The sequence below is a fragment of the Sorex araneus genome, chromosome 2 (assembly GCF_027595985.1).
Source record: "Sorex araneus isolate mSorAra2 chromosome 2, mSorAra2.pri, whole genome shotgun sequence".
Lineage (NCBI taxonomy): Eukaryota > Metazoa > Chordata > Mammalia > Eulipotyphla > Soricidae > Sorex > Sorex araneus.
In genome coordinates this window covers 220096911-220109458 of record NC_073303.1, presented here as the reverse complement: position 1 = coordinate 220109458, position 12548 = coordinate 220096911, and the positions used below count along the sequence as shown (strand labels likewise).

Genomic DNA, 12548 nt, shown 5'->3' with positions numbered 1-12548 from the left:
CGACCCAGGTCCAATTCCTCCACCCCTCTTGGAGAGCCCAGCAAGCTACCGAGAGTATTTCACCCACACAGCAGGGCCTGGCAAGCTCCCCATGGTGTATTTGATATACCAAAAACAGTAACAACAAATCTCACAATGGAGATGTTACTGGTGTCTGCTCGAGCTAATGGATGAGCAACGGGTTGACCGTGATACAGTGACAGTGATACTAAATAATACCCAATAGGAGCACTGCTTTGGGAAAGTGGGGGCGGTTCCCACTTGAGAAAATCATGACAAAGATAAATGGAACTGGGAAGAATTCCACACTATGCCCATCATTGGGCAACTGGTCTGGGTCATCGATGTCATCAGAGGAAAAGTTCATAGTCCACTTCCTTTTGTTCTTTTCAGATTTCACCTTTCTATTTCAGAGTATCTCTTCCTTTCTCACCTTTAGTCACTATCTCTTGTTTACCTTGAAGCTCAAATACTTTTCCAACAATGAAAAATAAAACCATGTTTACTGAGTTTATCCTGCTGGGTCTCACAGATGTTCCAGAACTTCAAGCCTTGGTTTTCACCTTCCTGTTCCTCGCCTACTTCCTCAGCATACTGGGAAACCTCACTATTCTCATCCTTACTCTGCTCGACTCCCACCTGCAAACTCCCATGTATTTCTTTCTCCGGAACTTCTCCTTCTTAGAAATTTCCTTCACAAACATCTTCATTCCCAGAGTCCTGATCAGCATCACCACTGGGGATAAAAGCATCAGTTTTGCTGGCTGCTTCACGCAGTATTTCTTTGCCATCTTCCTTGGATCAACAGAGTTTTATCTTCTGGCTGCCATGTCCTACGATCGCTACGTGGCTATCTGTAAGCCTCTGCATTACATGACCATTATGAACAGCAAGGTCTGTACGCAGTTGGTAATCTACTCTTGGTTGGCCGGCTTAATGGTTATCATACCCCCCTTCACTCTGATGAGTCAACAGGACTTCTGTGCATCCAACAAACTGAATCATTATTTCTGTGATTATGAGCCTCTCCGTGGACTTTCCTGTTCGGACACACGCCTCATAGAGAAGATTGTCTTTCTTGTGGCATCTGTGACCCTAGTGGTCACTCTGTTTCTCGTGATTCTTTCCTACATGTTCATCATCAGAACTATTCTGAGGATACCCTCTGCCCAGCAAAGGACAAAAGCTTTTTCCACGTGTTCTTCCCACATGATTGTCATCTCCCTCTCTTACGGAAGCTGCATTTTCATTTACATCAAGCCTTCAGCAGTTGGGGACACATTCAACAAGGGAGTAGCTCTGCTCATTACTTCAGTCGCACCTCTGTTGAACCCCTTCATTTACACCCTAAGGAACCAACAGGTAAAACAGGCCTTCAAGGATACTGTTAAAAAGCTTGTGAATCTGGGGCCAGAGAGATAGTACAGCAGGATGCTTGCCTTACCTACAGCCAAACCAAGTTTGATCCGCAGCACCTCATATGTTCTGAGCACCACCAGCAGTGATCCCTAAGCACGGAACCAGGAGTAAGCTCTGAGCACTACTGGGAGCATCCAAAAAAAAACTTTGGTTGTGGATTTTTTTAAATTTCAAGATTAAAGTTTAATGAGGACCCAGAGATAGCACAGTGGATAGGGCACTTCCTTGGCATGCTGTTTATCCAGGTTTGATCCTGGCATCCCATATGGTTCCCTGAACCTGCCAGGAGTAATCCCTGAGCACAGAACCAGGAGTAAACCCTGAGCACCACAGGGTGTGATCCAAAAACAAACAACCAAAAAAGTTTTAGTGGATGAATGAATGAATAGATCCTCACTATGTATCAAGCTCTCCGCAAGTTACTAGCTACTTCAGACTTAAACTCCAGGTCAGTGAGAGACACTTGGAAATAAACAAATTGCAACCTGCTAAATTTAAATAAAAAAATAAAGGAAGGTGCAAGTCATGGCCCGAATTGACCCTCAAAAAGAATAAAAAAAGAAATTTTGAGTTGAGAAGCAATATTTTCAAAGGACATACCACTTAAACTTAGTCTTCATGACTAGAGATATGTTGAACAAGTCAATATAGATAATTCTGGGCAAAAGGTTGCACAAAATTTCAATCCAAATGCCTTTACCAAATCATCATGAGCAATTTTGTAAACCATGGTGTTTAAATAAAGTCAGAGAGAAAAAAATTATTTTGAGGGCCCATAGAGACACAACAAGTAAGGCATTTGCCTTGCATGTAGCTCATGCAGGTTTAATCCTCAGCATCCCTGAGCACTGTCAGGAATGGTTCCTGAGTGCAGAACCAGGTATAACCTCTGAGCATTGCCAAGTGTGGCCCCAAAAGCAAAAACATTCTTTTTATTTTGGGGCATTGTGATTTATAATATTGACAAAGGCAGGATTTCATGCCAGAACCTTCCAATACCACACCCTCCTTCAGAGGGTTGGCTTCCCTCTACCCCACCATCCTATCCTTCCATCCCCCCAACGTGATAAACTTTCTGTGAAATGAATTTGAATTCAACGTGAACATTTTTAAATGAGACAAGGAGAATATATGAATGAACTAAAGACCTTCAAAAAAGAATCTTCCTCAGGTGACTGCCACAGAGACAGGAGATGGGATAGGGTGGGGGTGGCAGGAGGGATTCGGGGGACATTGGTGGTGGAAAACACATACTGGCACTGGTGGAGGGATGGGCATTCAATCATTGTATGACTGAAAGTTTTGTAACTATTTCACGGTGATTCCATTTAAAAATTAATTAATTAATTATTCTATGGAATGGATTAAAATAATAATCATCATCATCATTAAATAAATAAATATGGGAGAACCTGGAAAACTCCCCATGGCGTACTTGATATGCCAAAACCAGTAACAACGATAGGTCTCATTCCCCTGACCATGAAAAAGCCTCCAATGTGACACCGTTGGGAAGGACGAGTAAAGAGAGGCTGCTAAAGTCTCAGGGCTAGGACGAATGGAGACATTACTTGAGACCACTAGAGAAAATCAGCAATCAATGATATGATGATGATGATGATGATGATGATAATAATGAAATAAATAAATAAAAAGACTCTTCTTCTTTCCTATATTCCTCCCTGTTACCTTTTCATTTGTCCAATTAGAAGACTTTCCCTTCTTGTTTTTCTCTCTGAGCTTCCAATAATTCTATTACTCTACAGCCTATGAAAACATTTTATTATAAAATAAAGGCTCTCTTACTTGTCAAAATATTTTTTAATTTAAAAAAATTGCTGGAGCCGGAGCAACAACACAGTGCGTAGGACGTCTGCCTTGCATGCAGAAGACCCAGGTTCAATTTCCAGCATCCAATATGATCCCCTGACCAAAGCAGGTACCACCAGGAGTAGTTCCTTATTGCAGAGCCAGGAGTAACCTCTGACAATCACTGGGTGTAACCCAAAAGGCAAGAAAATAAGCAAATAAATAAACAATTTTTTAAAAACAAAATTGGATCCTCTAAGATGAGAAATGACATTAATTTCAATAAAATTTTAAAAAGCTGTGGAATTCATTATTTTAGTTTCGAGTTAAAGTTAATATCATTTCAATAAATTAAATTCCCATAATATCAAGCATCTGGTTTGGGGACAAGATTTGTGTAGTTAGTAATCTTTATTATATAGATGGTAATTAGCATTGTAGAAATGAAGAAGGTATAAAAGAAACAATTATGGGACTGGAGTGATAGCACAGCGGGTAGAGCGTTTGCCTTGCACGTGGCCAACCCGGGTTCGATTCCCAGCATCCCATATGGTCCCCTGAGCACTGCCAGGGGTATTTCTTGAGTGCAGAGCCAGGAGTAACCCTGGTGAATCGCCAGTTGTGACCCAAAAAGCAAAAAAAAAAAAAAGAAGAAGAAGAAACAATTATAAAAATATTCAATTCTAAGGATTCTTACAAAATGTTTACATCAAAGGCAGAATAAAAACAGCAATAGAACTGAAGCATTTATGGCCAAGAATGTCTAAAAAAATAATGTCTAAAAAAATAATTCATTGTTTGGTGTATGGGGCAATAAAAATGGCTGCAAGGAGCAATTAACAAAAAAAATAAAATGAGACAGAGTACTGGAATGTCAATCTCAGTCATTTTCAGAAAATGTGGAAATTCGGTCAGAAGTTCTACCTCGAGCCTTCACACACCTGCCTCCCACCTACCCACCCGCCCACCTCTATGCTTAACCTCCAATCACTGGCCTTGTACTGTAAAGAAGTCTTCCCACTAGGCAATGCTTCTTTGTCCCTGATGCGTGCTGGGGAATTTTGGACAACCCGCCCACCTGCACAGATCCGAACCTTCACCCACTGACCAGTTACCCCACAATAAACAAACTGTGTGACTGCACTATAAACACAAGGTGGAGAAAACTGTACCCCACCCTCCTCACGCACACACATACACACACACACACACACACACACACACACACACAGAGTCTGAGGCTTCAGTCTATCAGCCATTTATATATATATATATGTCAGTATATATAAATATATATAATACATGTAATATATATTTATATATATAAGGTCACTCAATACCTCTATTGCAAACTACAACACCCAAAAGAAGAGGGAACAAAAGGGAATGCCCTGCCGCAGAGGCAGGGTGGGGTGGTGGGGGATGGGGTGGGGGTGGTGAGAGAGATACTGGGATCATTGGTGGAGGTGAATGGGCACTGGTGGAGGGATGGGTAAATGATCACTGTATGAGTGAAATGCAAACACAAAAGTTTATAAGTTTGTAACTGTACACCACAGTGATTCTCTAATAAAAAATTTAAAAAAAAAAAGAGAGAGCAACGAAGAGTCTCTTGCCCCCGAGCCCGGCTGTCTTCACCGGGGCCCCTTGGAGGGGATGGGTTGCATTTCCCTCCCCACCCCATCCCCTCGTAGAGCCTCAACAGTTGAGGACCTCCGAACCCAGTCACGGCCATGCTCAGGCAACTCTGCACACTTTTGGACGAGCCTCATGCATGGGGGAGCAGGCAGAGGAATCCAGGTGTGTGGGACCCGGGGCCAAGATCTCAAGGCTGCTTGGATCTGGACTGGGCCTTTTCTGCCCAGATCCCCCATTTTCCAGTAGCTAGGCAGTCATACCCAGAGACTTCCCCCAGTGCCGTGTAATCCCATCAACGGCCAACATCCAGAGACTATAAAAACAAGCTCCCGGAAGCGCACAGCCGAATGTTCTCTCTTAGAGGAACTGACAAGCTACAGAGAGTCTATTGCCCACTTGGGGAGCCTGACAAGCTCCCCCTTGAGTATTCATATCCAAAATACAGTAACAGGTATATACATACATCTTGGAGAGCCCGGCAAGCTACCGAGAGTATCCCGCCCGCTCAGCAGAGCCTGGCAAGCTCCTCGTGGTGTATTAGATATACCAAAAACAGTACCAATAGGTCTCATTCCCCTGACGCTGTAAGAGCCTCCAATCATTGGGATAAACGAGTAAGGAGAGGCTGCTAACAACTCAGGACTGAGTGTAATAGCGATAATACTGGTGCCAGCTCGAGTAAATCGATGAGCAATGGGATGACAGTGATACAGTGATTACTTTTGTAAACATTAAAAATGTAGGGGGCTTAGGAAGGGAGGAACGGAGGGAGGGAGGGAGGAAGGTAGGGAAGAAGGAAGAAAGAAAGGATGGAAGACGGACAGACAATTAAATTAATAACCTGATTAAAAGTGATAAAATGTGGTTTCCAAAATACTGGGGTAACAAGGCTCAACCGTTAACAGCATGTTAGTGAACTCTTATAGAAGGGCTTAGTGGCCCCTGAGTGAAATACAACAATTTTCACACTCTTTCTTTTTTTTTCTTTTTGCTTTTTGGGTCACACCTGGCGATGCACAGGGGTTACTCCTGACTCTGCACTCAGGAATTACCCCTGGCAGTGCTCAGGGGACCATATGGGATGCTGGGATTTGAACCCAGGTTGGCCGCGTGCAAGGCAAACGCCCTACCCGCTGTGCTATCATTCCAGCCCCCCCACACTCTTTCTTATAGGGATACTTTTTTGTAGCATTTTCAGTGGTTTTTCATAACAGACAATACAAAACATATTATTCCGGTTCTGCTTTGGGGCAAGGATTGGGGTTCGCGGGATGGAACATCCGAAATATAGTGGTGGGAAGGTGTAATGGTGGTAGGATTGGTGTTTGAATATTAAATTTAATCATATATTGTAAACTGTTTTATAAAATAAAATTTTAAAAAAGACAAAGTTCTGGGGTAATATTTTGTAGTATGTTGTCATCCTTAAACTCTTGGTAGGACATGTTTTATTGAACCATTCATTCCATGTTATTGCAGAGCTAAACAAAATTCCATCTATCTTTAATAATTTATTAAAAGACAAATGAAAGTACTTAGTACTAGGACATTGATCCCACCTTTTTAAATTAAAAAAAAAAATAAGAAGGAGCGTGCCATTGAAAATTAGGAAAAATCCTACCAATTTTGACCAAGTAGCACCTAAGCAAAATAACTGTCAATACTAATGTTTCTTTTACCAGAAAATATGTGGTTTTAGCGAATAATCAGTAGTTTTACTTAAGGTCTTATTAACAAGTACTATGTGCAAAAATTATATAGCATTAAACCATGAAATAATATGTCATTACATGTAACAATATAAATATAGAATTATATTTGTATGGTAAATCATACACTTCAATTCTCTTCCTTTATTGAAAGTTTCATAAACTACAAATTTCATATAATATAGATTCTATTTTCTCATGTAATTGCATGTGTCCTGGCGTTAATAAGTTCTGATAAGTTCGGACAAGATGGCTACAAGCTTCATGGCCGGACCATTAGACTCGCGCAGGTGGAGGTGACCCTGGAGGCTCTAAAGAGGCTCTGAATGGGCCGTCGGGGCTGAATCTTCTCCCAGGATGCAGCCACCTGTGTTCCCTTTATTTACTAAGCTAGGTTTGTATTGTCCATGAGGTACTTCATGTGATCTGTTTTGGATTTAGTCATATTAGCTTAATTTCTAAGATAATCTCGATTTCCTGGGCTCTGTTTGGTCTCAGCGGATTATTTTGCCATCGGGCATTTGAGCAAAGTGGCAGGTGTGTGTATCATCTTTGTTCAGCTGCACTTAAGATATTAATTTTCAATTGGTACTCTGCTAATTTTTCTGAATCTTGAAGAGGTGGAAATGAGTAGAAGCATATGTATTTTCAGAGCCTATTGGACAGCCAGGTATGAGACTGCAGTGACGTGACATGCGAGGCCTCATAGGGGTGGAACCGGACCCTCTCCCCACCCTGACGAGGCCCCGAGCTGCTGCTAACAAATGGCTCCTGGCTCCTGAACGGCCATAATCCCAGAGGTACACAAACCAATCTCAGAACCAGAGGCTTTTGACAGAAATCCCTCTAGACTTATTACTAAAATATCAGAAATCCAAAATCGCATGGCCACTTCACAGCTGTGTGACATCACATGCTCTTCATAATCAGCAATAGAAAACAAATGATCTAATGATGCCTTTCAACAGGTCTGACTGTTGGGGGAAATTCCAAATAATAATGGTGGGTTTTTTGTTGAAATAGTGAATGCAATCAAAGTGGAGAGAGTAAAGTGAAAATCAACTGCCACATAGATAGGGGGAGGGGTGGGATAGAGGTATACTGGGGTTCTTGGTGGTGGAAAATGTGCACTGGTGATGGGATGGGTGTTTGATCATTGTATGACTGAGACTTAAACTGGATAGCTTTGTAACCGTTCTCATGGTGATTCAAAAAATAAAATAAATTTTTAAAAAGTCATTAGAATCCCTGGAGAACAGGAGGGCAAATGTGATGAAAAAACATTAGTTAAATAAATCATTGATAAGAACTCAGGGATGAAAAAAAAAAGAACTCAGGTATGCACAACTTGTGACTGAAAACTCCAGGTTCAATGGAACAAGGAACAGGTGACCTTCCCCATCTCCCTCTTTTGCTGGTAGCTTGGCAGTCACATCCACAAGCTGCTGCTGCTGCCATATAATCTCATTAACAGCCATGATCCAGAGACTCAATATAAATCTCTCGGAATAGAGCATAAAACAATATGCTGTAGCCGTGCCTCCAGACCCCACCCCAGGCTGTTTGGGGCAAACTGGAAAGGGACATGTGAGGTTCCTCCCCACGCCAAAAGAGCCAGCACCGGCAGCCAAAAACCTCCAGAACTCAACCACCACCATGCTCATGGCCTCTCTCCACATGCTCATATTAGCCTCACCCACAAGTGAATCTATTCCTGGACCACACAGCCGCAATTGCTGCTGTGTGACATCTCCTACTTTACACCACTAGTACATCAAGAGTAGCACACCACCTTTGATAGTGTTTAAATTAGAAGGCAACCAATCTTAGTGGGAAATGTATTTATACAGATACAGATCTAAACACACAAGATTCAACCTTTAACAACATGTTTTTAATCTCTCATACAAGGGCTTAATGGCTCCTGGGTGAAATTCAACATTCTTCATACACTTTCCTCTAAGAACCTTTTTTGTCTAATTTTTAGCGGATTTTTCATAACATTGAGTATGGAGTATGACACTTAATAATGGTGCATATGGTTGCCCTCTACTAGATTTAGAAAGGTTAAAAATATATAATAATTAATCATCATAATTTGACTTTTACTGATTTATTTTCCAATAATTCTATTTGCCATTTATTTAAATTTTATTGGAGCATGTAATATTAAATAAATTTGTTATAAGAGAGTCAAGGGGGACATTTCGGGGGTGGGAGAGAATCTGGGTATATTGGCGAAGAAAAGGGATACTTGTACACCATATCACTAGGAAAGTTCACCATAACTCTTCCTGAACTGACAGAAATAGACCCACTCATACACACACAGCACACTATCAAAAATATGTTGGACAAACTGACATTTTCTATAAATTGGGTTTGTATCTTTTTTCTCACCATGCTACCACTTGTCCAGTGAAATTAAAAATAAAGTAGCCATGATGACAGGGTTGCAAATTAAGCAAAGTTTGTATATACATATGTTCTCACCAATACTACTGTTATACCTATTGGTTTTTGGTTTTTTTGGGGGGGTTTGGTGGGTGAGGGGGGTTTTTTGGTGGGTGAGGGCTCACTACTGGCTCTGTATTCAGGGATCACTCTTGGCAGGGTTTGGGGCACCATATAGTGTGCCAGGAGTGAACCCAGGTTTGCCACCTGCAAGGTAAGCACCTTACCCATTTTATGATCTCTCCAGTTATTATTATTTATTTATTTTTGTTTGAGGAACACCCCCAGCAGTGCTCATTAATTACTCCTGGTTCTGCACTTAGGGACCACTCCTACAGTGCTTAGAGACCATATTTGATGCTGGGAATCAAACCCAGGTGAGTCATGTATAAGGCTAACGTCCTACCCGCTGTACTATGTTCTGACCCCTGCATCCAGTTTCTAATAACAGAAAATGAAACAAAGTCTGTGGCATAGCACAGATTTAATATTCAATATATGAGATGCTAATCAATATGCTAATTGTATAGCACTCTTTCTGTTATAAGATAAAAATAATAAAATTGTGCAATAACATGGTGCTAAGTATGTAGAGTACCCAGTGATGATAATGCTGGTCTGGAAAATTTCTATCCAAAACAAGGATCTATTTTAGTGAAGACAATTTCTCTCTTTTGTAACAGAAAGAATGCTTTGAAACAGTAAGATGGACTTCCAAGTTCATCTCTAGAGTTATTGTAAGTTTTCAAATAAGAAAAAAGAAAAACGGAGGGCCCGAACAGGCTGGACATGCAGGACCCGAGCATCTGGTGGTCGAGAGCTGCTTCTCAAGGCTGGACGACCGGTGAAGGAACAGGAACTGAGCCCCAGGCTGGTTAGCAGTCAGTTTATTTCTCTCTCCTCCCCGTGTCATCCAATCCCTAATGGTAGTTATCATTTTGGTCATAGACTCAGTCATCAGAGTTCCATCATCCTAATCTCCTCACAGACCAAAATCTCTGTTCTCCTCCTCATCTTCAACGTCTCGTCGTCGACCTTCTCGTTCTCAACGTCTAGTCCTCAGCGTCTAGTCTTCAGTATCTAGTCTTAAACGTCTAGTCTTCATCTTCCTCTTAACATCTCCTTCTCAGCATCCCCTTCCAAGAGTCCAGTCCCAGAGTAGTTCTTTTTTCCTTCCTCAACATCTAGTCTCATTCTTCTGTTCTGTTCTCTTCTGTTCTGTTCTCTTTTGTTCTCTTCTGTCCTCAGTATCTTCAACAACTCTCCCTCCCAGAGTCTAGTCTACCTCCTACAAATTTCTCTGCCACCTACAAGTCTCTCTGCCAGCCACAAGTTTTTCTTCCAATGTAGTTATTTTTCTTATCCCTTACAGCACAGTTATATAGGAAACATATAGGGTAGGGATACAAAGGTGGTGTTGAACATTATCATAACAACAAAGAGAGGTAAAGGCCACTCCTTCAGGAGATTAACTCAAGGGCAAAATCTCATTTTAAGAGATTACTCAAGATTACTAGGAGATCTGACCAAGGGTGGGATTCCATCCAGGGTATATTGCTTTCTCTTTTCTCCTTTCCTCAGCTAGTAATCCACTTAAACAGTTATATGAATTTACTTCTTATAATATTTCTAGCAATGTCATTTTGTATGAGCACAGTAAGAGATATATTAAGCTTAAAGTTTGACTCTTCCTGGGGACATCTCACTACATATTCCAGATCACAATCCTCAGACCAGGTTAGTCTTTCCTAACCCCAACAGAATCCTTATTAAGTTAGCTCTTTTAGGGTCATGATAGAGTTTGTCCATGACCATGCTTTTAACTTATAATTAAGTATTATGGTGCTTGGCCTGGCCCATTTCGATGCCAGGGTAGCTCACTGTTTGCCCTGGATCTAACAGTCCCTCGTCAGGACCCTGCTCTTGGAGTGCTAGCAACTAAGGGCAACTGAGGTTTATCACTGTATCACTATCATCCCGAGCTCATCAAATTGCTCATCAATTTGCTCGAGCAGGCACCAGTAACATCTCCATTGTGAGACCTGTTACTGTTTTTGGCATATCAAATATACGCCATGGGTAACTTGCCAGCCTCTGCTATGTGGGAGAGATACTCTTGGTAGCTTGCCAGGATCTCCAAGAGGGGCAGAGGAATCGAACCCTGGTCAGCCACATGTAAGGCAAACGTCATATCAGCTGTGCTATCGCTCCAGCCCATAACAGCTAGAGGAGGAGGAGGAGGAGGAAGAGGAGAAGAAGGAGAGGAAGAAGAAGAAGACGACAACAACGACGATCACATTGGCATAACAACCATACCCAAAAAAAAAAGAAGAGAAATCAAGAGACTGGAGAGACAGTACAGCACGTACACTTGCCTTGCATGCACCTGCCCCTAGTTCAATTCCTGGCACCCCATATGGTCCCCAAGCCCCATTAGGAGTGATCCCTGAGTGTTTTAAGTCAATTAAATATGGATGCCCAGGAGTGAATATTATTTTGGAGTCAATTAAAACCCATGTTACATAGCATTGCATCAACTGTATTCCTGTGTCTATGCAAAAAAGACATTGCCAAGTAAACCATACAAATGACATAAAGGAAAGAGAAAAGCAATGTAGAATTATTAGTGCCTTGTGGAACTGTGGAATTGCCTTAGTTGTGGGAGTGGCTCCCTTCGGGAGCAGCAGGGACAACCCAGTGTTACCCAACAAGTTATGTTTCTCAAAGTGGATGATGCTACGCATTTTACCCCCCAACCCCTTACTAGCCTTGGTATACAATTCAGGGATGCTTTCTGACAGTTCATTAAAGAAATCAGATTTCCAGGAGGACAGTGAGTGATTCTCTGAAAAGGTCGAGATAAGAAAATAAGTGTAGGAACCTTTGTTCTAGACAGTCAACAAGAATTGTCTTTCTACTATCTCTCCCACTAATATTCAAGTTTTTATCATTCTTAGTTCTCAAAACCCTGTGGATTTTCTGAAGAAAAAAATGAACTTGAAAGACAATGTTTCTTCTTGCTATCTCCTGCTTTTTCCTCCTTTTCTCCTCCAAGTCCCATTGCCAGGTTTCACATTCCTGGAAACTGCAAGTTTCATTCCTCCTACATATTTTACTTTTTCTCCATGTCCAAGAGCCACTAAACAAATTTGGCTTTGCATAAAAGTCATTCCACTAGCCATCAATGGACTAGCCAATATACCAAGGATGATTATGTTTTTAGACTGCTATTATTTCATATGTAGTCATTTCTTTTATCCCAGAAATAGATCTCATAGCAATTGTTCTAAACCTTATCTAATATCTTTTACCACACAATGCCCACTCTCCTTCTCCATCTTTGTAGAGGAAAGAGAAAAAGACCATTTGAGTGAAGACAAAAATCTAAAAGAAAGAATTTTAAGTGATCAAGTCTAGACCACGTAAGTAACAATACCTCTGAGGGACCAAAACCATAGCTTCCTGTGACACCAGATAAGGGTGTAAAAAAGGAGATAGAGGGTTAAGAGTGAGACAAGT

The 12548-nt window shown here is 41.4% G+C and overlaps 1 protein-coding gene across 1 annotated transcript; it reads left to right on the top strand.

Annotated features, from left to right (window-relative positions):
* The first annotated feature begins 483 nt into the window (after positions 1–483).
* LOC101545902 (olfactory receptor 2AP1) lies at positions 484–1422 on the top strand. The gene has a single exon (XM_004601918.1). The coding sequence runs from the start codon at positions 484–486 to the stop codon at positions 1420–1422; it is 939 nt and encodes a 312-aa protein (XP_004601975.1).
* The last annotated feature ends 11126 nt before the right edge of the window (positions 1423–12548 follow it).

Excerpts from the sequence above, each read along its gene's own strand:
- LOC101545902 (XM_004601918.1), top strand. The coding sequence starts at position 484 with ATGAAAAATAAAACCATGTTTACTGAGTTTATCCTGCTGGGTCTCACA.